We start from the raw sequence: 23,202 nt of genomic DNA on the forward strand, positions 1-23,202 counted from the left end.
TTGGGACGGCGCGGCCCGAGCTAGCCCAAAATGGCAGGTGCGCGGTCAAGAAGAGATCGTTGTGAGAACATGACGAGCAGGTAAAGATGCTTACGCAGATGCGCAGAGCCTTCGTCAATCTGCATCTGGTGAGTGAAGATATCTTTGATGTGTATCGCAGTGGCCATCAGGAACCTGTCAAATTAGTCTTTCGCGCCATCCGCCGTACCTTGCACCCGCCACCTCGCCGCCGAGCTTTTCGCGTCCTGCTTCACACCACTACGGAGCAATTATGCATGCCAAACCTCAGCCAAAAAAACGACCATCTCGTTTCAGAAACGCGCCTCCCTGGCGCTAAATTGCGAAGACAGGAAACGTGCGGAAGGTTGTGCTCCGTATTCTAGCCCGGAACCGTCCGGGTAAGGCAGTGCGCGATAGCTTAACGTCGTTAGGCTCGGGACTCGCGAAGCGAGAGTGTCAGTAGGGCAACGCGGCTCTCAGAGGCGCGGACCCTGGGGATCGAAATGCGAAAGGGGCTGTAAGGCTCGAAGGCGGAGCAGCGGGGAGGATATTTAACAGAAGAGATGCCTCAGCACCTTCATTTATCTACAGCTCAGTCATCTTCCCTCTGCAACGCGGATCGTTAATCTCTCAGCACTCGACAAGATTACATGACAACCGACAAGATGATGAAAGTAGTGGTCTTCCTCTTCTTCGCGTTCTTTGCGCTGATGGTTTCTGCCAACGACTATGGCGACGACGATTACGGCAAAGACGTCAACAAATATTATCCTCAGGATCAAAAAGGAAACTTTAAGAACGGCGTCTTTCTGATCAGCAGCAAGGTGAGTTTGCGATATCAGTCAACAATCACTTCTAATATGTTGCTGACGATGTAATCAGTGCACGAGGAGTTGCAATTCCGATTGTGGAAATTCTCAAATTCTCCAAGACAAGGCCAAGATTGACTCCCGATTTGCCCCTCGCCTTGCCGCGGTATTGAAAGGCGCTTGCAACTATGACGGCACTAAAGGCTGCGGATGCTACGTATGTATCTTCCTTACAGAATGACGTGAAATAGTTGGCGGACTGTTGTGCTAAGACAAATTACAGGTTCCCTCCGACGACGACTGCGCGCAGGTTTACACATGCGGAACTGTCGAGTACAATGGCGGCAAGTGTCGGCCAAAGCCAGTCCTCTCTCCGCAGTCAGATCGCCCTTGCAGCTGCCCTAGGACCTGCGACACCAAGTCGACCAGTAGGACTCGACTCTCCAAACCAGACCGGACTCGCCTCGATAACCCCAATGGCATCCAACCGGACCGTACGCGGCTCATGTCAGTTGACGGATGTCCACCAGACGGATCGCAAGATTGCTAGGCGCCCACAGCAAAGTCCAGCTTGGTTCTGTTTGGGTCATGGACATGGTGTGGTTGTTTTGGGACGTTGCTATGGTGGTGCCATCATCGGAGCCGGTTGGGAAAAGGCTTCACCCAACTATCGGATCGGTTTGGCGCGGATTGGCAAATAATCTTCATACCCTTGGTGACTCGATCACTCCTTCACAGTAATGACAGAATTTGATGTCTGAATGCTACGACTACTCACAATGATACCGCGATTGTAGTGAAAATGACCCTGTTAGTGGGAAAGATTTGCTTGTCTGACAGAAGCACATAACATTCACAAGTCATTGACGTGGATGAGTTTCTTTCCCTTTCAGAAAATTTTCGCGCGATGTGCATGGATGACCTTTCGTCTTGCCGAAAAGTATCCAAAAATAGAGATTCAGATGGTGAAACGATGACGACCGATGCCAAGGGCAATTTCGAATGTTCTTTGCATAAGGTTCGGTGACGCCGTTGGAAAGTCTACAGTCCCTGGATTTGTAAACGGGTGTAGCCTCAGGCAACTGGGACCAATCTTGTTCAATACGAGCGTTGTAGACGTCCTTGTTCCCTGACTGCACTTTATTCCTCCATTGTACGGCTGAATGCGATTCACCATAGCAGACCCAAAGACCAGACTTTCGGACATTTGAACCTTTGAAGTATCTTCCACACACCATAACTAATCAATTGGGCACTTTATGATTCTTTACAAGCTCCATAGAGCTGCATTCATCGGTTTGTCCTCCCGATTGAAGCTGACAAGAGCTAGGGGGTCTTGACCAACTCCAAGTATTGGCCGACGACATCTCGAACGACCGATTCCATGCCTTTGAACTGGATCCCAAAGGCCTTCTTTGCCTTCTCCGAGTCGAATCTGACCTTCCTCGTTTCGCATTGCCCATGACACGTGAGCAGTCCTTCTTCCACCTCCCTCGGAAATAGTTTCCTCGTCCACATTGGAATGTCGTTCCACACCGGATCCGTACTCAGCAAGAACGTTTCGCCACCGGGAATTTTTTTCTGATCAAGTGCCATGATATGGCAATCAGCAACGTCGTCGACATGCACACCAGACGCGAATTCCGCTTCTGAAAATGTTGACGCTGCGCCCATGCGCTCCTTGGGCACGACCATTCCAAGAATCAATGAATTGCTCTTGCTCAGCAACTCATCTACGCTTGTCGCCAACCCATGGCGCCCGAAAACATAAGTCGGCGCCAGCGACACGAGGTCGAAACCAAGGCGCTCTGGGCCGCCGTTTTCCTTCATCCAACGCGTGCTCCGTTGCAGAGCTGCGGTCTTGCTGCCCATATATGCCGTCAAGATGTTGGGGATTGGGTTTCCCTCCTCAGAATATACGTCCTCGTTGAGATCGGCTTCAGTTTTGCTCAACGTCGTTTCTGGATCTGGTCCAAACAGTTCCCCGGGCGAGACGAACGCGGCAGCAGAAGAAGCGCAAACGACGCGCTTGACAGAGCCGCTGTTTTTTGCGGCAACCAGCACGTTGAGAGTACAATCGATGGCTGGCTTGACGACAGCATCGTACAGATGCTTCGATTCAACTGGCTGGAAGGGGAGCGGCGACGCAACGTGGATGATGTAGTCTGCACCCTTAGCCGTGGCGTCAAGAGCACCAGGAGCTTGGAGGTCTGGAACGACATGGAAAGAGTACTGGGATGACTTGTTGAGAGAAAGGAGAGCCGCGGATGAACGCAATTTTTGGGCCTTGGGTTCGCTAGAGACGATCACGCGGGCGTCGTGGCCGCTCTCGAGGGCTTTGAGGAGAACGGCAAAACCGACAAAGCCGGTCGCTCCAGTGATGAGAATGGTGCCTTTACTCATGGTGAGTTTGAATGCATGATGGAGGCGGGATATGGGCGTGCTGTGTATTTGACAAGTTTTCGCGGAAGTGGAGCCATTGGCTCGTGCCGAATTATGGGAACGGCTTCGTCATTTTGAGAAAGCGTCGATCCAAGGGTTTGAGGTGATGGTCTTTAGCTCTATACCGCTTCGAACGAATGCGAGACTCAACTGCATCCATGCCGGATCGTTGGGATTGTACACATAATTTTTTACTTTCAGGGGTAAGTCAGGGGTAAAGCGCTGGCCCGAACTTGAACTTGGAGTCTCCCTGTGCTCTATGTCTATCACGATCAGTCCAAAAAAAAAAAAAAAAAAAAGGAAAAGTTGGTCTCTATGCGATGGAATGACGCTGTCAAAGAGTGCTGCTCTAGGACCATCGGACGTTTTGCAGCCGTAAATATCAAGTCCTGGTAGCAAAAGTCATGGCACGCACAACTACGACTGCTCTCTGTGACTCCCACACACAGAAGAACTTCCTGCTGCCTCTTTCTTCTTCTCCTCGTCGATTGACCGATATTACCCAGATGGCAAGAGAAAGCTTTCAAGCTGGTTTGCTCGTAGGTGCGCTTCTCTGTGCAGTGTTGCGCACGTGGCGGAGTGAGGGCAGCTTTGCAGGCAGTCTGTCTTACTTAGAAAGCGTCAACTCAAGTTTGCAGCGGAGGGAAAGTGCGCAGTGGGTTATAGAGCCAGGAACAGCGATGGAGAAGTCAACGGGCGCGTTGAAGGTAGCTGCAAATCATACCTCAACGAATGAGGCTGCGGGTTGGTGCCTTCCTCGTCTTCCTCGCCCTCAGATTAGCGGCAGGTGAAAGATGGCCTTGCTCACTTTTCTCTCTTCTCTTTGTATCCACTGTCTCATCACCGCGGCATTACAATGTGAGTCTCTATTGACAACTGGTCTTCCTGTATTGCTTTCATCGTGTGGCTGGATTCGCTGACCATGAGCACAGTGCCATCATACTTCGTTTTCACTTCTGTTAGTCGACGGTTTCAAGATCCAATTCAGCATCAGCTCCATCTCCTTCTGTTACCCCGAAACAATGGGTATATGCTGTCCATCATCCTCCGGGACATGTGCTGATACTCTGGATAAGAAAACAACCCCCATGACAGCCCAGCTAGTTCTGGTGGCCCGCCGAAGCAGAGATTGTCGCTACCAGGTCCATCGAGGTCTGAAGTAGCCAACCAGACACACGTATGTCTACTTCATGAACAAAGTCGGCATTCGAGGCTAACTCACATTCTCAGCAGCCCCCCAAAATCCCCTCAAACCCTCTGCCTCCGCTGCAGCCCCCTCCGCCTCGTGTTGACCAGCCAAGCGTATGTCGTTTTCTCTTTCGCATTTGGCCTCTTACGCTCACTCAAGTCTTCAGGATTCTCCTGCAAACGCCCAATCTGGCGCCAGCTCGCAGCAGGGACCTGAATCCAGCCACAGCCAACCAAGTGTATGCCGGTAATTTCTTGCATATTCGAAACTCTCCACTCACGCGTGTATCTTTCAGTCCAATTCGACCTCGCAGCCACCTCCTTCGAATGTCCAATTATCTCCTGGATTATTTTTTCCGCCCCTCTCTCCGTTATCACAACTACCGCCGCAACACGTCCATTCGCAGAATCCTAATGCTCCGTTCTTTTACACCACGCATCCCCCTCCTCAACACGTGCAGTTTGTCCCAGCTTCACAGCAGGGGGCCGGTTTTGGATCCAACCAGCCGAGCGTATGTTTCTGATACCCCCGCAGTCCTTACTCCAGACTCATGTATTTTCAGCAATCTCTCACGAACGCGCAGTCCACTACAGCCATGCAGCCGCCTCCTGCCCCGCAGCCGCCTCTTGGAAGCTCTCAATTCGCCCCGATCTCGCAGACGTCCATGGATGACGCCCAAATTTTTGCAAACTTGCAGCAGGCCATTGGGGGATCCCAATACGTTTCGCCGCAGGACACAATGAATCCTCCATCAACTGCCAACTCGCAGCAGCAGGCTTTTCCACGCGTCATGCTCGACCCGATGGCACAACAGGCCATGGATTCCGCGGCTGCTCGACCAACCACGCAAAATTTTCAATCTAATCCGTTCACCCAACAGCCGATGCAAAACGCCCAACCCAATCCGCTCCCTCAAAAGCCTATTCAAAAAGTTCGACTCGATTCCGCAGCCTTTGATCCCGTCGTACGAAAGGCCATGGAAGACTCCGAGTTCGTTCCGGCCTCGTTCAACCGTCCCTTCAACACGCTGCTTCCGGACCATCTTGCTTCCATACCTCCACCTCCCGGGTACTACTGGGGGTTTCTTGGTGCTGGACAGGTCCGCCTGGTCCAGGATCTTGACACTACTACCGTGAAGCTTCCGGATTATTTCGACAAGAAGAATCCACCGCGTGCTGAAGAGGGAATGCATTGGGGACTTGTCGCAGAGATGAACGGCCTCCAGTTGGCAATGGTGTACCGTGCCACTGAAAAGGAGCCTGGGAAGGCCTGGTGAAGGAGAATAAGAAGTGATCAAGCGGTGGAGATTGGGCACACATGTGAGTGCGTAGAGTGAACATAAACGCAACAGTAGAGGGTGGGGATAGACAGGGGTTGAAAAGCTGACATTGTTTCCCAAGACAATCTTTTTATTTCTTGCGGTTGTTTGCTGTGGTGCAAAGAATCCTGGCTCTTTCAGGAGACCAAACATAGCCTCCCTAATCTCCAATACTCCCATTAATTCTACCTCCTCGCTGTGGGTGTGCTGGTAGGAGTCGAAGTCGAAGTACCGCCCTGCCCCTTCTTTTGCACGACGGCTCGTACAATTTGACCCGCTGTGTTGAAAACGATATCGACCAACGCGTTGAGAGGTGAATACGAATATGTCTTTAGTATCGCACCACCCTGAAGCGTCTTTTGCTCGCCAGTATAGGTCATGTTCTGGAGATAGTTTCCGACGATGGTGCTAGTTGTTGAGCCAGCGGCACCAGCAACTTCTTGGACAATATTTCCAAGGTTGTCGATGAGGAACGAAAGTTTGCTGTCGCCGCGGGTGATGGATCCCAGCAGACCCTCTACCTCGCCAACGACATCATCCAGGATAGAGGTGACGTTGTTCAGCGTGTTGATGAGGAGAGGATTCAGGTCGAGCGAATCAAAGACTCTGTTTACAATGTCGACAAGATGTCCGAGGCGGACTACCAGCTCCAGTTCGGCGTCAACATCAGCGATTGTGATGTTCACCTTGTCAACGCTGACGGCGACTCCTGCATTGATGGAGACAATTTTGGCAACATTTGCATTCAGGTTGATATCCGCCCTGTTTAGGGTTATTCGACGTCCAATTGAAAATAGCTTCACTACAAACCTGAGATTGTCAACATCCAATTCAATTTTGCCGACATGCAGCTCTGGGACGTTTAGGACGATATCCGGGACGGTGCTGTTGGATGCAGGAGTTCTCGAGGGCCTAGCCGAAGTCGTGGTATTTGTGGACGGCGTGCCGGTCGGGAAGGACGAGGTAACCGAAGCCGAAACCGACGGCGGAGTGGTTACAGTGCCGGTTGGCGTTTGGGAAGACGCGAAAGCAGCGAGGAAGCACAAGAGGACCGCGACAAGACTCGACAACATGGCGGCGAGGCGTGAGCCATCACGACCGAGGGCGACCGCATTGTCGACCCATATAACAATATTGCGAGAAAACGTCGAGCCCCTTGTCCGGCATCGAGGCCGGCGAAGCCAAACTGGATTTTGTCCAACTGCACGGCTGCCGTCAAGGAGAGCCCGGCCCCGATGCTGTCGGGCACCCCGGCTCGCCCCGGCGCGCAGTGCCCAACTTGAACGTCTCCCGGTCAATCATGCGTTTAATTCGACCGTTGTCAACACTCTCCACCCGCGGCCATTAACCCGTCTACCGTCTGCATGGATTCAATAAGGCCCCCTTGGCTATACAGAAAACTTGGTCACGGTGCTCGACATCGGTCATGATCCCCGGCCTCCAGCCATGAGACGTCGTATCTAACCAGCGTTGGCCCCTCGTCGCCGTCGCGTTTGTTGTCGGTCAGCTCTCGCGCCGCGTTGTGTTCTGAGCCAGCAGTATGAAGTCCTCTCTTTTGCTTTCCCCCCTTTTCGCCTTGCTGGCATGCGCTCAAGATGGGTACATCGGCTACCGTCTTGAAGAAAGAGGCAGCACAGACGATGTGCTGTACGAGACTGCAAACACAAACACCAACATCTCGGCGACGGTTCCTCCGCCTGATGTCTTCTTGAATGCCTCTGTGTCGGTCCGAGAAATTGACATCGAGGTCGATAATATAACGGCAAAGGTGCGAGAGCTTTCTCATAGAATTGATGCAAAATCTAACCTTGATCCACAGATCAATCTGGACGCGGAAGTGCTGAATCTGCTCTCGCTCAACGCCGGCGTCACTGCATCTATTGACCGCGTCTTCTTGACTATACAAGATGTCAGAGCCAGAGTCATGCTCGAAGCGCGTCTCGAGCGGATTGTCAACATGGTCGAATCCATCCTCGACTCCATCGACTTGAATCCCATCATCGCAACGTTGGGCGAAGACCTGGGGGACTTGGTGAACCACACGGTTGGCGGCTTGACTGGCTCCTCCGACTCTTCTTCCTCGTCCTCTACTAGCTCCAACAACCTGACTGCGCGCGGCCTGGAGTCTTCGTACAACCTGGTACACAACATTTTGTACAGCGTCAACGACTACAGCGGCAACAAGCACACGAACCGCATCCTGGCGCAAGACGGCAGCATCGTCGACCAATCTCTCGACAACAACGGCAACCCCACAGGCCACAAGGTCGTCGGCAACTATGATCGGGACATGCACTACAACGGCGTGAATCTCACGACGACCCGCGACGGCCAGGTCGTCAACGAGCTCGAGTACGTCTATTCGCCTTTCCCCGGCCTCGTAGCCATTAGCGCCATTTTCGTCAGCGAGTCGGGCCAGGTGTTGGCGACGCAGGTGTTGAGTGAGTCTCGCGCCGGGGGAACAAGCACAGTCAGCGATGATTCGCAAGATTTGTAAACAGGGTTTTTTTCCGACGAGCAAGTAGGCCACGGCAATGACATCTCCTTCACACGACTGCGACGACGACTTTGACGCACCCTTTGGCATTTCGATGGGATGCTGATAGGGGGCTATCTCTCAAAAGTTGAAGGTGGCCAACATTCGACCACCCGGGCGCTCGTGAAAGTGTGGGCTGCGGCATTCGCCATAAGGCTGGAGGCTATCAAATGGTGCATGATTGAGACCTACATATTCAATACCGCGGACCTGATACATTTGCCATTGGATATGCCAATGGCATTGTCGATCTTTCGCCACTGTCTGATCCATCAGCCCGCTGTTATTGACCTTGGGCCGCAGCGGCGAAAGAAAAAAAGCAAATCGAAATGTCACATCACAGTAGCTGACAATCCCAACTATCGACGGCATGCGTTTTTGAAAGTCCATGGCGCGCGCTGCCTGCAGCTGCGACAGGGGTAGTGTGGTGAGCAACAACAGGGAAAGCGCTGTTGGTCCTTCTTGGCTACGTACGGCCCGCGCCACAGTGTATCTTTTTCAACGACTTTCTAGACGGCTGCATCAACGGCTGCGAAGGAATCGATAGACCATGCCGCAGGCAGAGGCGTTTGCATCTTGCACGCCCGCCTCGTGCAAACACCGTCGACGAATGCATGCAGCCTCGCCATCTGCATCAGGCAATCTCCTCAACACCATCTCCCCGCCCATCCCCCCAATCGTCCTACTGACACAGCTCAATCATAATGACGTCGTCAAAGTCATGGTCACTGGAAAACCTCGTCCCAGCGAGCCAAAATTAGCCTTTTCATCTTAGACCAGGCATCCTCCCAAGCGCACGCGGAGAACCATGACAGCCTGGATACCCCAGCGAGAAAGTCGTTGGTCGCCTGGGAAATGCACCGCCGCAAATCATCACGCTCTGTTCGCGACGTCGCTTCGCATCAGCTGGTCCACCTCACGATGGGACTTTTGCTTGGTGGGGAGGGTGCTCTTGGTGGCTGCCTGAGATGGGTCAGTTGAGATTTGTCGCGTGCAAGCGGTGTCGTCCGATGTTTCCTTGCGCTTTCTGTGACAACCGGCTCGAGATGTTAAGTAGAACTTCGAGTCCTGAACACCTTCAATCAACATCGCACGTCTTTCCAAACGGATACGTCTTTGTGCCAAGTTCAAAACGACAGGCAAAAGAGAATCATCAGAGTCTGAGAGTCTGAGATCTCACGATTGTGCGCGTCAAACCCATTCGTCTCCGCAGCTTCCACCCACGAGCCACCACGAAAACCCTCCACCTCAACACCAAAAAATTGCAAAACGTACGACAGCCGGGATTCGCTGCTGGTCACCCACGCAACTACTAATCGGCCGCAAGGTAGCTTATCTATGGAAGAGCGGACGGGGTTCCGAGTTCTCTACCTGCTGTGGTCGTACGTGAAGAAAATAGAGGGTAAATTGAAATATAACCTGATTCATGTCATCGCAGATGAGCATGCAACAGAAATTGAAGCCAAAGCATGAGGGCCACGGACCAGGCACCTCAGGCAGAGGAGACCTGAGGGAGCACGGACATTGATGCCGCCAAAAGAGGAAACAGGTCTCGCACTTGTCTCCTCCGCAGCACATCCACAGATTTGTTGGGATCAGACTCTGAACTCGCGAATGAAATGAATTGAGTAAACACCATGGCCAGCCCAACTTTTGTGCCTTCCCAGTGCATGTCAGTAGTCCGCCCCAACTCCTTCCCACCCAAAGCAGTTGAACCGTTGACGCCTGGCTTTTGTCTATCCCAACCTTTTCGACCTTCGTCCACCATACCAACTTTTCATCCAGAGGGCGACGTGTTGATGTCCAAAGTTGGTCTGTTGACCCTCCACCTCACATGACGCAGCAGGACTTGTTGCTCTCCTGGCTGGCCGTGCCTCCCTCCGCCTGCTCATCGACAGACAACTGTGGCTCCGGTCCCGACTCCTCCTTGCCCTCCTGCTGAGGAGCGCTTGACGGGGCACGGTGGCCAGCATCGGCGACTGCGCCGGAAGCAGTTGCCTTGTCATCATCATGTTCATCATCATCCCCTCCCTACGAAGACTCGCGAATCAGAAAAGAAACTTTGATGTTGGGCTACTCTGTCGAAAGCAAAAGGAATGGGAGCAAAAGAAATAGGTATCTCCGCTGAAAAAACATACAAATGCAACCGCCTAGAGCTCAATACTTGCCTCTCTGTGTCCGTCGTGTCCCTTTCTCACATCTTGCCCTTCGTCCCCGATGAAGCTGGAGTTTTCCATGTCCGATTCTTGTTCCCTGCCCTCGACTCTGTCGGTTTCGTTGTCGTGTTGCGTCGGTTGCTTTGCATCGCGCGGTGATCCTGGTGGCGTTTCCTCGACGAGACCGCGTTTGGCCCACTTTGCGCTGCTGCTCCGGGGGCGATAGGCGCGAGGAGTGCGGAAGAATCCCGCGAGGTTCAAGTCTGAATCCTCGTCGTCACCAAGGAGGTCGAGCGGCATTGGCCTGGGACGGTAGGCTGAGACAGGCGATGATGAGGTGCTGGTCGTGGTCGTTGTGGTGGTCCTTGCAAAAGAACGGAGGCGAGTAGGAAGAGTTGCGGGCGCAGCGGAAGAGATGGCTGCATTCGTCTTGGACGCGCGCTGTGTGTGGGCGGCGATTGAGGGTTGAGGCTGGGAGAGAGACAGGTGCCGCTCTTGTTGCTGACGGGGCCGTGCCAACGACTGTTGCGACTGCGACTGTGAAGTCCGATTCCGCTGCTCGCGCACAAGCTGTGACGAAGGACCGTCAGACGAGAATGACTTTGCTGGTGAGCCTTGCAAGTCACCACCTGCAACACCGTCCGCTTCTTCTGCATCGTCCTCATCGCTCTCTGAAACCCGCACCTCCTCTCCGGCTTCTTGGTCCCACCTCATTCTCTCCAGCTCACTCGCCGTCGCCTTGTCCTCGCTCGCCCTCTTCTTGTTGCCAGTTTCTGGATCCCAAAGCCAGCCCTCGCGTAACCACATCCACCTCAGAAACGCCCTGAGCTCTTTATCTTTGGGAACCACCCGCTTCCATTCTGGCTCGAAGCCTGGCTCTGCGCCCTCGCCGTTGTATCCATCCGCCAACCCACGAAGCTTGTCGCGGCAGAAGATGCGCCAACTATCAAGCGAGTAGTCTCCTACATATGGCAGATGGCAGACTTCAAATGCAGAAACGCGGGGGTCATCGTCGGCAAGCGTTATCCCCGTGGGAATATCTTTGTGGGCTCCCTTGAAGGGGTAGTCCATCATGCGGTATCGCGTACCCTTCTTGGGCGGATTGCCGGTCCAGTTCTTGCACAGAAGTATGAGACTCTCAGACTTCCGGTTTTGAAGACCGAGCGGCCTAAGCATCTCAACCAGATCCACGAAGTTCGCCGCGACGAGCTCATCTACGGTCGGGTATCTTTCCATGAGCTCCCAGAATTTTGGGATGGCGCCAATACCCTTCGTCTTATTGAGCAGCATGCAAGCAATAAGAAGATTTAGAGGCTCGTCGGCTAGCTCCTCTTGAATCAACCCGAACTTCTCAGCAGTGGTTGGTGGAAACGGCAGGCATGAGAGAGCCGGACGAGAGCCGTTCGGTGTAAAGTGATTGGATTGCAAGCCGGTTCGACGGCGCGGCGTGGCTTGACCAGATATTGTGCCATCCTCGTTCAGAAATCCTTTCGGATCTTCGTCAAACGAGTAGGCCGACCCTCGGCTCGCCGCTTCCGACACCTGGTCCTCAATGTCGCTAATCGCTTCCTCGTCCACGGGCTTCTGGGCTTGATCCTGGGTTTCAACTGGATTCTTGACTGGAGACTCAGGCTTTCCCCCTTCGACATCGGAGTCTCGCTCATCAGGCGAAGGCGACTTCTGTCTGGCAGCATTTCTGCTGGCTCTGGGGGCGTGGTCGTGGGTCTCCGAGACTGGGCGCTGCTCTTCAGGTGCAGGAGTTTCTTGGATGGCGCGAGATTCACCACCGTCAAAGTCTGTGACGTTATTCGAAGGGGAGTCCGCCATTTCGGACACAGGCGACTCTTCGCGGGTGGCATCGGGTTCAACCTCACCAGCTTCCTCCTCTTTGTCAGAACCAGAATCTTCTTCGGCAGCATCTTGGGTGCCTGAGAACGAGGCCGTAAGAACTGCCCTTGGTGGGGACTCATGGCCCAGAACAACACTGCCGTCGTCCTTGTCTTCGAGATGGACAGACAGGCCTCCTGCGCTGTCAACCTCCTGCCACGTCTCTTCATCCGCATTCTCGTCGTCAACAGCAGAGGCTTCGTCTTCTTGCGCACCACCTAGAGGCGACGGCGGTGTTCCCGGCTCTCGAGGATCGACGTCGTTTGTCTGATAAGCGTCAGCAGTGCTGGCCACCACGTCCTCGTGCTGCTTTTTTGCAGACTTCCCATCACGAGAATCACGCGAGGGATTCGAGACGCCTCCCTGCGACTGCGATGAGGGAATAACGACGCCGAAAAATGTGCTCCTTATCGGCGGTGTGGAGGACTGAGCAACTTTGTTGGGTCTAGGAGAAGGACTCTGGGCAGGAGGACTTGGTCCGGATGGGTTGCGTGGGGAACTTTGACTCGTCTTCTTACGTGCGGATGACTGCTTGCGCGCCGCTGTCTCTGTGACCGACTCATCTGATTCATCCTTGTCCGACTCGACCGAAATGATGTCTTCGTAGTATAAGACTCGGGTCTTCCCACGAAGACGCGCACTTCGGGTCAAAGTTTGAGGGGCTTCGGCTTGGTCTTGCGTTCCCAGAGACGGCTTCGAGTTTCGACGGGTCAATCTTGGGGAGCCCTCGTCTTGCTGCTCTGCAGCATTTTCGTCGTTGACAGTGTCAGGATCGACACTGAGTTCCCGGAGAAGCTTCCTTCTCGAGAATCGGGGCTCCAGCGTCCGATCCCGTTTTTGCTTTGAGGGAGGCGTTTGACCGTTTGACTTGCTGAATTGTCCACTTGCACGGCGATCTTGCGCTTGAGCTCGAACTCGGTTTGGTGTCGGCTTGGCCTTTTTGGCGCTCGAAGAAGCAAATCGTCCATTTGGAAGACGTAGTTGGGATGGAATTTCGTCCAGGTCGATGATAGTGAGCTCTTTTACAGTAGAAGAAGAGGCCTGCACCTCATCTTCCAGCTTTGCAGCATCTTCTCTCTTGACAGTGACAGGAGCAACACCGGGCTCTAGACGATTGCTCGATCGGACACGCAGGCTTCTTCGTTCTTGCGGTTGGTCGCGCGATGGTTTAGGCAGAGTTTTCCGACCCTGACCACTCAGACGTGATTGACTTGGGGGAGCGTCCAGATGTGTGGTTGTCACCTCCCTCGCAGCAGGAGACGCGCGCGTGCTGGACACATCCTCTTCCTTGATGTGCCCGCCACCCCGTTCGAGAAGACTCTCATTCTGGCCCATGTCGAGACCTTCGTCCTCGATGGCGTCGGCGGCGGGGGGCGAACGAGCCCGCTTTGGAGGGGAGGAAAGTGGTCTTGATGAAGGGTCGAAGAGCGGCTCGTCGGCCTCGCCATCGCTAGAGACATCGTGCTCTTGATTTGAGTTCTCGGGAAGCAACAAGCTTTCCCTGCCAGCGCCCGACAAGCTCTCGGCATGGATGTCGTCAATCGCCGGGCTATGATTGGCTGGGGGTTCTTGCGCCTCTGGATCCGACGTCGATGGTCCTTCAGTTTGAGGCTCATCATCAGCGATAGGGCTAGCAGCCCTCGATCCGGTCAGAGCGACGCCGTTGATGATGTCGTTGGCCGAGTGCGATTTCGAAGCTTGACTTGTTTGTAAGATGACTTGCTCTCGATGCGGTATTGGACTTCTCTTACCTGGAGTAGACGGGGCCCTCTCAGACCGCGCAGCATCTCGCGTGTCCGGGCTCTCCGCATCTTCGCCAGCGACCTCAGCCGAGGCTTCCTCCGTGGGATGGTTGACGGTCGTGTCAGCAGAGCCGCTAGTGTTTGTCTGCCCAAGGCCTCGATCTTCTTTTCCCGCTGGCTCGGATGACTTCCTCGTGTCAGTGTTGTTGGCCGAAGGCGACTGATCTGTCTTGGGAAGTGGCCTCAAAGGCATCTTGGCGGGGCTTTTGAACGCTTGAGGAGAACTTCGAGGCGGCTCAGATTTATCTTGCTGGGGACTGTGAGCCGGAGATGACACAGCTTCATGGTCCTTTGCCGGATCGCTGTCCGACTCATCGTCACTTTCGCTTGCTGTGGAGTCGTCTTCTTCATCACTCTCGTGAGCATCGCCCTTCCTGGACACGTCTTCTCCACCATCGGAATTTGGCAGGCGCTGTTCAGGAGACTTTTCCACGGCCCCATCAACTTGCGAGGTTTGAGTTTGAGTCGGTGGAGACGCCAATTTCTTCCTATCTGCTTTGGCCGCCTCCTCGTCTCCGCTGCCATCGTCACTTGATTCCGAAGCAGTCTCATTCTCATCTGCACCGGTGACGTTGGCAGTATCCGTCTTTGGACCTGCTTGCGAGACCGACGAGCCCGGAGCCGCACTCGATTCGCGGCCAGTTTGCACAGGCTCTCTAGGAATGTTTGACATAGACTCTGCCAAAAGTTTGCTCGGCTGAGAGCTGGACCCGTGCGCGGTCGCCGGCTTGCTGTCACTGGCCTTGGCTTGCTTTGGCCTCTCATCATCGCCATCGTCACTATTGCTCGAGCTCCCAGAACTCTCGTCATCACTTTCATCGCTCCCATGTGCGATTCCAAGAATGTCGACGTTCCCATTGGCCTTTGGTGGGGTCTTTGGCTTCAATGGCACTCCACTGCGTGATTGTGAGAGTGTGGGCGTAGATGCTTTGAGTTGGGACATTGACAGCAGAGGATGGGGGCGGGAGTTGGCGGGCTGTCCGAAAGTGTCGGCGAAGGAACGCTGCGATGGAGTGGCAACTTGTGACGCAGTCTTAAGAGTAGGCATTGGCAGCTTTTTCGGCGGAGGAGCCTCTGCTTCAGACTCGGATTCACTCTCTGATTCGGTGTCAGATTCAGATTCAGTGGACTCTGAGTCTGCATCCTCATCTCCTGCCTGATGGGGAGGTTGCAGAGGTTGCGCGGGCGTGTCTGGCTCCAAGTCCGTTGCATCGTGCGCATCGGGTTCTGGTTCTGATTCGGAGACATACTGAGCGGGAAGAGCATCCCAGCCGTCCAAGTCAGGTTTGGGAGGGGAATCTGGAGCATCAGGGACAGCAGGAGCCTGATTCGCCGAAGTAGGCCTCTCTGGCGACGAGATTGGTGGTACAGGCGTGTCGTGAGCGAAACTCCCAGTCGCTGTGACGGGAGGCCTCTTGACGGCCGGTTCTGGAGCAGCAGCTTGCTCTGGGGTTGAGTCTCGCCCCTTGTCAGACACAATAGGCACCTCGGACACTGTGGCATTCTCGGACGACGGCTCGTTGGCTTTCTGCTCCACCTTCGCCTTTTTCTTGGCCGGCTTGCTGCTTCTGCTCTCGCCATCGGGCGTGGCCACCATGTCCGCTCCAGCGTCGGGCTTCTGGGGGCCAGAGTTGGCGACGTTGGAAGAAGTCTCCTCCTGAGACTCGTCCGACGCCTGCAGTAGAGACCTGCGCATTTTTCTCCTCCAGCGTTTCCTCGCACGAGCTTCCATGCCCTGCGGCGGTTCCGGGAGCACGAGAGTATCTTTGGCGAACCGAGTCAAGGTTGGCAAAGAAAAGACAGAAGAAGAGGATGCTAGCGACAGCCTCCGTGCATCGTCCTGCGGTGTCTCTTTATGAGGAGGAGATGAGGGAGGAGAAGGCGAGCGCTTGCGCTTGGAAAGAGACGGTTTGGCGGATCCGGTGTCGGCTGTTTGCTGGATAGGCTTGGAGGAGGGCTTTGCAGGCGGAACTTGGACCCCAATGGGAAGTCCGGCGGATGCCTCTGGTGCAGCAACGGACTTTCTCTTCTTCGACTTCTTCTTCTTCTTCGCACTTTGCACTTCCGGCTCTGCTTCAGGATCTGCTTCTGGCTCTGCTTCAGGCTCTGCTTCCGGCTGTCTTGACCGCGATTCGAGCTCCGATTCATCGTTCCGCTGGGGAGGTTGAGTTTGAAGAGCTTCAGACTGCCGTTTTTCTTTCTTCTCCTTCTTCCGCTTCTTCTTGGACTCCCGTGGCGTGAGCGCATCGCTTTGAGCATGAGCGGTAGGCTGCTCCTCTCTCTCCTGCCCCGCTTCCCTTTCCGGCGCGGTAGTCTTGGACGAACCAGGCTGGGGGTCCGCAGAAGCGTGATGCGTCTTTTCAGACTTCGCCTTTTGATCCTTTTTCCCCTTGCCCTTGTCAGCGTGTTCATGGCTTTTGTGGCTGGAATCTTGAGCCGTCGACGCGAGATGAGTAGTCTCGCCATCTTTATGCTCGCGCTTGGTCTTCTTACGCGGAGGAGGCGAAGGAGATCGAGCAGCAGGCTGTGACTTGTGCTTCTCTTTCTTTGCTTGCTGGCCTTCTGAGGGTTTGGGTTCTGGTTCATGAGCGCTCTTGCTGTGCTTTTTCTTCTTCGAGCTGGCAGGCGCATCGGGTATTTCAGCTTCCCCGGATTCAGGCTTCGAGGCCCCATCGTCAGATGCATCGCGTTTTCTCTTCTTGCTTGACTTGGACTTGGGTGCGCCATCTCCAGGATCCTTTGCAGGTTCCGTCCTGGTCATGGTCGGTAGAGGGATGGGAGTTTCAGTCGGACGCTGTTCGGGCGCAGTACAGGCATGCTTTGGAGTCTTTGATTTCTTCTCCTTGGACTTCTTGGGCTCGGTGGGGGGCTCCTCGGATTTGCTGGCGGTCGGGGTTTCGGCTGGTGGAGGATCAACCGCGCTCTCGCGCGCCTTGTCCTTCTTCTTGCGCTTTTTGGACGTCTTGTCGTCGTCTGCTTGAGTAGCTGGTTCTGGTTGAGTTGAGACATTGTCGGAAGTCTTGTCCTTCTTCCGCTTCGATTTCTTAGGCTCGGTTGCAGGCTCCTCGGGTTCCTCCTGCTTGACGACTGTCTCTTGGGTTGCAGCAGATTCAGACGGTTCATCCTTCTTCTTCTTCTTCTTTTTCTTCTCGCGCGTCTCTGCTGTCTGTACTTGTGCAGGCTCCTCCGGCTCTTCCTGCTTCACAACAGGTTCAGATGCTTCCGTCGCCTTCGCCTCTTTCCGCTTCTTGAGCAAGTCTTTAGCTTCACCAACGCACGACTCGACAAACTCTTCGCTGATGCCCTTCGCGCGGGCAAACTCCTTCACCTCACCCAGAAACTTCTTTTTTGACACCTTTTCGGAGCTGGTGAAGATGGCATGAGTACGCGCAAAATTTGATACGCTGGGCTTCTCCAAAGTAGCCAGCACGGCCGGTGGAAGGGAATCCCGGGGAAGCGACGGTGGAGTTGCTGAAGGAGCCTTGGAGGGAACCTTCGAAGATGATGGTGTTGGCCCGGAGCTTGTAGTATCGGCGCCGCCTTTGGGCGCCGACCTTGAAGCGCGGGGCTTCTTGTCTTTGGAGCCGGCAGGCCTGCCACGGGGACGGCTGGCGCCTTCCATGGTAGCGCGTGGCGAGCAGCTGTGTCAGGGTCCGGCGGAGAGGAGAGAATGTCGCGTGGGTGACGCGTGTTGGATGAGGCCAGTAAGCAGGTACGAAAGGTAGGCAGGTGAAAGAAAGGAATCGGACAGCGGAGGTGAGCAAGCTTTGCAAGGTTGTAGCTTGATTCCGAAACGAGATGGGAGCTCCAACGGCTAGCGAGACTGGGGCCGCTGGTTGCAAGTTGACGGGCAGTCGGCTGGCAAACGCGACGACGAGAAACAATGGAGAGAGAAAAACTTTGACGGGCGAGCAAGCAGGATGGCGGTCTTTGTGGAACAGCAGCGACCGGGGTGGAGAGTGAAAAATGAAGAGGTTGAGAGCGACGACTTGAGCTGTCCGTCGTTACGGCAGCGCTGCAACTGTTGTCCTAGAAAGTTGTACGCGCCAACATGCTTTCACGGACCACGCGGGCCCGCGGGTGCCACCCGACGACCTCCGCTCGGGCCGCTTGCAAAGCCGCACTCAGTTTACATAAGCCAGGACCTGCATCCTACGCGTCTGGCACCTGCAGGCAAATGTCCTTGCTTCATGTTTGATAGCAGTGTCCAGGATGTCAACAAGGTTTTCACCAAAATCATGCCATTTTGCTCTGTCCATTCGCCGTGAACTCATAATCTACATGACCATCTGGGCATCGCACCATGCGCCATCCCCGCTTGCCGTGACCTGATCCATCCCTAGATATGGATAGGCAAAGTGGAGGGGGGAGTTGAGAAAAAGCAAAAAATACACCATGTCCAATCACCTTGCAGAACAGAGTCGGTGGCCAGCACGCTAGCCCCGAAGAGAAACGAAGTGCAAATGCGGCTGAATGCCTGCTGCGCCAGTCGATATGCTCCCTGTGTCGTGTGGGCCCTGTTGCTGGGGAAGCTAGCTCTACAGTTCTATGCGTTGAATCTCGACTTGGGAAAGAAACGCGAAGCGGGTACTCGCTGGTCGTAAAACAAAGAGGAACAGGCCAATCTTAGCCGAATGTGAGGTGGTGCCAGATTTCTAGCTGGAAATCTTGGCGAGCTTCTGAAGGACTGACAGGAGACCAGTCGTTCCCTGGGTCAGGGTCGCAGTAGCTTCTGTGTTCCTGGTTCCGACACTGACAGTCATGACGTCCCGAATGACGCCGGTCGAGCCAAGCTTGTTGGCCCAACGGAAAATGACTTCGTCTTCGCGGTCATCGCCAGCAACGAAGAGGAAGTCGGCTGGGGGAGCTCCCTTGTTGTCAACATTCCTCTTGCGAAGCTTGTTGAAAATATGGGTGGCAGCACTACCCTTGGACCAGTCGAGAGGCTCGATCAGGATGCTCTTGTCGATGGGCACCGCGTGGATGTGCTGGGCCTCGCAGACATCGTTGATGTGAGTGGCGCATTCGCCAGCCTGGGAAGTAGCTGCCTCAAGGTCATCGGATCTGTCGTAGTGGAAGATGATGGAGCAGTGACGCTCCTCCAGCCAACTGCCCTCGACACGCTCGAGGTAGTATTGGAGGATACCCTTCACGCTCGTTTTCCACTCCTCAACCTTGTCCATCTCAGCGAAAGCGGTCCATTCATCGCGACCGCACTCGCGAACAAAGCAGCCATTCTCAGCAATAATTCCGAGACCAGGGACACGGGAGAAGAGGCGCTCGAGCTCCTCTGGGGTGCGACCGCTCATGACATAGACAATGTTCTTCTTGTCCATGAGAACCTCATTCAGGGTGTCAAGGACGCGCTGGGGGCTGGTCATGATGATGCTCGTCGGAGATCCGTACGAGGCAAGAGTGCCCTCATAGTCGAGGATGAAGATACGCCTCTCTGCGTTCTTGTACTTTTCGCTGGCCTGCGAAACGGAAAGGCGAGGAATCGACATTGTGTCTCTCATGAAGTGCTCTGAGTGGACCCTGGCCAAAGTTTGGTTCAGGGTGTTGATCCAGTAGTCACCCGTGTGGTGGGTGACCACATTGCGAAGCTTCGTGAAACGGCGCTCTTTCTCCTCCGGCGCCATGACCAAAGCAGCCTTGATCGCGTCGGCGCACTTCTGATAGTCCCAAGGGTTGACTGCCAACTCGAAACCGTTGAAGATCGAAGAACTGCCGGTAAACTCGCTGAGTATGAGGGGCCCGTGCTTCTTCTCGCTGCCCATGCCGTCCTGACAGACAATGTACTCATGTGCCGTGAGGTTCATGCCCTCGCGGAGACTTGTAATCATGAGTGCATCTGCAACAGACAGCAAAGCCAGGTACTGCGGGAAGGAAATATCCTGGCGAAGGAAAACCAGCGGCTGGTGGGCGAGAGTCGAGTGCGTTGAATCGATACGCGTGACAATGTCCGAGACTGTCGATGCCAGCTCGGGGTTATCCGTCGTGGAGGTGGCCACTTGAATCATCACGACCTGCACAATTGTCAGTATAGACAAAAGTGAAATTCGAAACAAATGAGACTGACCTTGTCCTTGTACTCGGGGTATTTGTTGAGGAAGAGCTCAAACGCGAGCAGCTTTTGCCTAACGCCACGCACACTATCCAGCTTGTCGCGAGCAACGATGAGCTGTTTGCCCTTGTAGCGCTCAAGCATGACCTTGATCCAATCTGCGACCACTGGCTCCTCGCGAGCTTCTTGAAGAGCCTTGGGGTCAATGCCAATAGGGAGCCAAGCCACGTTGACGAAGCGGTTCTCAAGCTGAATACCTTCATTGGTGGCTTCGACGATCAAGATACGGCTGCAGGTCTGCAAGAAGTGGTGTGCGTACTCTCGAGACTGGAAGGCGACGAGATTGGCACCGAGCATGCCCTCAAGGAGCTGCTTGCGCGAGGCCAAACAGCGGAAAACTTCCGAAGATGGGAATGCCGTGTGCATGAAGAAGCCGATTTGAGCATCCGGGAGCTTCTTGCGGACCATTCCTGGAACAAGAAGCAGGTGATAGTCATGGATCCAGATCACGTCGCCACGCTTGTACGACTTGATGATCTTGTCGGCAAAGGCCTGGTTCAAGTGCTCGTAGTAGATCCAAGAGTGATCCTCGTACGCCTTGCTCTTCGGGTGGTCGGGAATCTGGTAGTGGAAAACTGGCCAGAGAATGGTCTTGCAGTAGTGGGCGTAGTGACCATCAAAGTCACCGTCCTTGACCCAGACAGGAAGTGCATCGTACTCCGACTCGAGCCTGTCCTGAATCTCTTCCTTCTTGCTCTCATCCAGTGCATCAGTTGGGAAACCGACAGTGCCAACCCAGAAGACGTCGTTGATAGTTTCGGCATTGATGGCGGCACGGACAGCGTTTGCTAGACCACCATTGCCCTGAACGGCCGGCTCGACAGTCCACTCAGCATCCCATCTCTGTCTGGATCCACTGCGACTCGGCTTGCTCGAGACACTTCCCCTGCCTGGCTCCCTGCGCGAGTACCTCGGCTTGGGGAAAGGCGTTTCTTGGCCATCAGATGCCTTTGTGTACTTGAGAATATCATCCGGGGGCAAGTTGGCGGGACGTGAGCGCGGAGGCTGGTTGAAGAAGGCGAGGCCTGTGCCCCATTCTGGAACGTGTGCATCACTACGGACTAGTGACTTTGGATCGTGGGGCTTGGGAAAGTGCGTCTGAACCGAAGGCTGGAGTTGCGTGAAGAATTCCTCATGGCGGGCAGTGGCAGAGGGTGTCTGGGGTGGGGTGGGCTGAGAGAACAAGCTGGCCTTCTGCTCATGGTGGTCTTTGTTTGCATCTAACAGAGACGGGGCGCGTGGAGGTGGGCTCGGCCGCCTACTGACTGGTGACGACTGCGCATGGAAGTCGATAGTGTAAGGAAGGAAGCTGGGGAGCGTTCAATTAGCCATTGACATGGACGCGCGCGGCAGCACGAGCACTCCTTGCGCGCACACAATTGGACTTTGAACTTACAGAGACACAACAAAGTGCGGCATGACGGGGAGTGATGGTGGTCAACAAGGACCACAGATGGTGTTTACGGTGTGTTTGGACAGGTGATATCACGGCTGGGTGATGAAGATGAGAAGTAGTCGTAGGGACGAGGAGTGCTCAAAGGACAGACGCCCTAGATGGCGGATCAAGGGGCGCAAGGGTTCTCTTGACAGGCAGGCCAGGGTAAGGAGTGTAGGTAGGAGTAGGTAGGAGTAGGAAGATGGAAGGATGTGGAGGAATTTGGGCGACTTGAACTGGGATGGGCAGGCGGTTTCGTCACCGGCATGGGCGGGCCGTGCGCAGGCCGCCGTAGCGTATGAAGGTATAATTCAATGGATGGCAGAAAGCTGCGCCCTGCCTTGTGTGAGTTGGTGGTTCCTTGTGTCTTCGGTTTGTTTTTTTCAAGGGAATCGTCAGAGCTGACATCCCTGTCCAACGCCGAACAGCTTGTGCTGCTCTCCCGTCAGACATCTGACAACACCACCTCATCATCTTCATTGCGAAATATTGTGCCACTCTGCTTCGGCCCCAGTTCCAGCTCCAACTCTCCAATACTCTCCAGCTCCAGCTCGTCCCAGTCCCAGCTCCGTCCGCCATACAATCAGGTCTCCCTTCCTGACCCTCGATCGTTCCCGATCACTACGCTAACATGACGTCGCGTCTGCGCCGTGGAATGCTTCCCGGCACCAGGATGCGCCCAGTGCCCAAACTGGCACTCCACGTCCGACTGCCCAGCCAAGCGACGCCGTCAGCGGCACTGTTCCTGCGTGGGTTGCACCGCAGAGCCAGTTTCCCATCGCCATCGACGCGAATTCTGCCCATGGCAATTTTTTTCTGCCGTCCTCGTAGCCGCTCGAAATTTCCACACGAGCCCCCACGTGCATATGCGGCCTGCCGTGGGCGTTTCGAGAAGATTCAGCCGAACTCCCGGTCAAAACATCGTCGTCCTTCCCGGATCATGGCTTGTTTCCTTACTCGTCTGCTTTCCATGTGACTCGTTGGCTTCCTCGCCAGTTGTACAGCTTTGCTCTTTGTTTGCCGCCATATGCAACGCTGCCACGCTGCCTCGTCTGTTGATTGCTGCTCTTCGCCCCCGCCGCTCCGAGTTGACCCGTTGCATAATGTTGAGATTTCGTCATGGCTGCTGCAACAATCTCCATGTGGGTGTGCAACTTTGCGGATGAAAGAGATCGTTGCCGGCCTCACCGCTGTGGGCGTCCCGACTTGGCGGCAGTCTTTATCCAGCCCATCGATCAACAACTCCGACGCCGCAGGCCCAGCCTCTCGAGACGCATAACAACACATCACGTCTCATATCACAATGACGACGCTAGCAGCTTTCTGACTTTGCTCACATGCGCAGCGCGCTGTTTCTAGACCAGCCGAGCCAGGGCGCTCGACCATATCCCGGCGCGATAATATCAAGTTTCTAACCGTCGACCATCAAGACCACGTCCTAGCGTGATACCGTCTCACTCGGAGGCGTGTCGACCCAACACCGTCCCTGAATCACAGCTCCCGA

At 54.7% G+C, this 23,202-nt stretch overlaps 8 protein-coding genes across 8 annotated transcripts; 3 read left to right on the plus strand and 5 right to left on the minus strand.

Annotated features, from left to right (window-relative positions):
• Positions 1-516: 516 nt before the first annotated feature.
• On the plus strand, positions 517-1,545 carry BKA78DRAFT_83858 (uncharacterized protein). Its single transcript, XM_066893835.1, has 3 exons — positions 517-824; positions 883-1,026; positions 1,093-1,545. The coding sequence occupies exons 1-3, from the start codon at positions 651-653 to the stop codon at positions 1,357-1,359; spliced, it is 585 nt and encodes a 194-aa protein (XP_066748164.1). The 5' UTR covers positions 517-650; the 3' UTR covers positions 1,360-1,545.
• Positions 1,546-2,135: 590 nt separating this feature from the next.
• Positions 2,136-3,212, minus strand: BKA78DRAFT_292853 (uncharacterized protein; the record flags this gene model as incomplete). Its single annotated transcript, XM_066886115.1, has 1 exon — positions 2,136-3,212. One exon carries the CDS (start codon positions 3,210-3,212, stop codon positions 2,136-2,138), a length of 1,077 nt encoding a protein of 358 aa, XP_066748165.1.
• Positions 3,213-4,845: 1,633 nt separating this feature from the next.
• Positions 4,846-5,829, plus strand: BKA78DRAFT_83871 (uncharacterized protein). Its single transcript, XM_066893836.1, has one exon. The coding sequence runs from the start codon at positions 4,991-4,993 to the stop codon at positions 5,714-5,716; it is 726 nt and encodes a 241-aa protein (XP_066748166.1). The 5' UTR covers positions 4,846-4,990; the 3' UTR covers positions 5,717-5,829.
• A 114-nt stretch (positions 5,830-5,943) lies between these two features.
• On the minus strand, positions 5,944-6,831 carry BKA78DRAFT_350191 (uncharacterized protein; the record flags this gene model as incomplete). Its single annotated transcript, XM_066890945.1, has 2 exons — positions 5,944-6,520; positions 6,569-6,831. The coding sequence occupies 2 exons, from the start codon at positions 6,829-6,831 to the stop codon at positions 5,944-5,946; spliced, it is 840 nt and encodes a 279-aa protein (XP_066748167.1).
• Positions 6,832-7,149: 318 nt separating this feature from the next.
• Positions 7,150-8,595, plus strand: BKA78DRAFT_83875 (uncharacterized protein). Its single transcript, XM_066893837.1, has 2 exons — positions 7,150-7,526; positions 7,578-8,595. Exons 1-2 carry the CDS (start codon positions 7,299-7,301, stop codon positions 8,253-8,255), a joined length of 906 nt encoding a protein of 301 aa, XP_066748168.1. The 5' UTR covers positions 7,150-7,298; the 3' UTR covers positions 8,256-8,595.
• A 3,027-nt stretch (positions 8,596-11,622) lies between these two features.
• BKA78DRAFT_306748 (uncharacterized protein) lies at positions 11,623-12,982 on the minus strand. The gene has a single exon (XM_066887806.1). It carries the CDS (start codon positions 12,511-12,513, stop codon positions 11,929-11,931), a length of 585 nt encoding a protein of 194 aa, XP_066748169.1. The 5' UTR covers positions 12,514-12,982; the 3' UTR covers positions 11,623-11,928.
• An 890-nt stretch (positions 12,983-13,872) lies between these two features.
• BKA78DRAFT_341288 (uncharacterized protein) lies at positions 13,873-17,761 on the minus strand (the record flags this gene model as incomplete). The annotated part of the gene is made up of 2 exons (XM_066890346.1): positions 13,873-14,034; positions 14,089-17,761. Coding segments are annotated over 2 exons (3,834 nt in total), but the record flags the coding sequence as incomplete, so codon positions are not given.
• A 1,033-nt stretch (positions 17,762-18,794) lies between these two features.
• BKA78DRAFT_350194 (glycosyltransferase family 20-domain-containing protein) lies at positions 18,795-21,682 on the minus strand (the record flags this gene model as incomplete). The annotated part of the gene is made up of 3 exons (XM_066890946.1): positions 18,795-20,165; positions 20,219-21,572; positions 21,660-21,682. 3 exons carry the CDS (start codon positions 21,680-21,682, stop codon positions 18,795-18,797), a joined length of 2,748 nt encoding a protein of 915 aa, XP_066748171.1.
• Positions 21,683-23,202: the final 1,520 nt, after the last annotated feature.

Source organism: Phyllosticta capitalensis, assembly GCF_038381095.1.
Source record: "Phyllosticta capitalensis strain CBS 128856 chromosome Unknown BKA78scaffold_2, whole genome shotgun sequence".
Taxonomy (NCBI): Eukaryota; Fungi; Ascomycota; class Dothideomycetes; order Botryosphaeriales; family Phyllostictaceae; genus Phyllosticta; species Phyllosticta capitalensis.

Coding starts and splice junctions, on each gene's coding strand:
- BKA78DRAFT_83858 (XM_066893835.1), top strand. CDS start 651: ATGACAACCGACAAGATGATGAAAGTAGTGGTCTTCCTCTTCTTCGCG. Junction 825..882: donor TCTTTCTGATCAGCAGCAAG/GTGAGTTTGCGA, acceptor CGATGTAATCAG/TGCACGAGGAGTTGCAATTC. Junction 1,027..1,092: donor CTAAAGGCTGCGGATGCTAC/GTATGTATCTTC, acceptor GACAAATTACAG/GTTCCCTCCGACGACGACTG.
- BKA78DRAFT_306748 (XM_066887806.1), bottom strand. CDS start 12,513: ATGCGGATGAAGAGACGTGGCAGGAGGTTGACAGCGCAGGAGGCCTGT.
- BKA78DRAFT_83875 (XM_066893837.1), top strand. CDS start 7,299: ATGAAGTCCTCTCTTTTGCTTTCCCCCCTTTTCGCCTTGCTGGCATGC. Junction 7,527..7,577: donor TCGATAATATAACGGCAAAG/GTGCGAGAGCTT, acceptor CTTGATCCACAG/ATCAATCTGGACGCGGAAGT.
- BKA78DRAFT_83871 (XM_066893836.1), top strand. CDS start 4,991: ATGTATTTTCAGCAATCTCTCACGAACGCGCAGTCCACTACAGCCATG.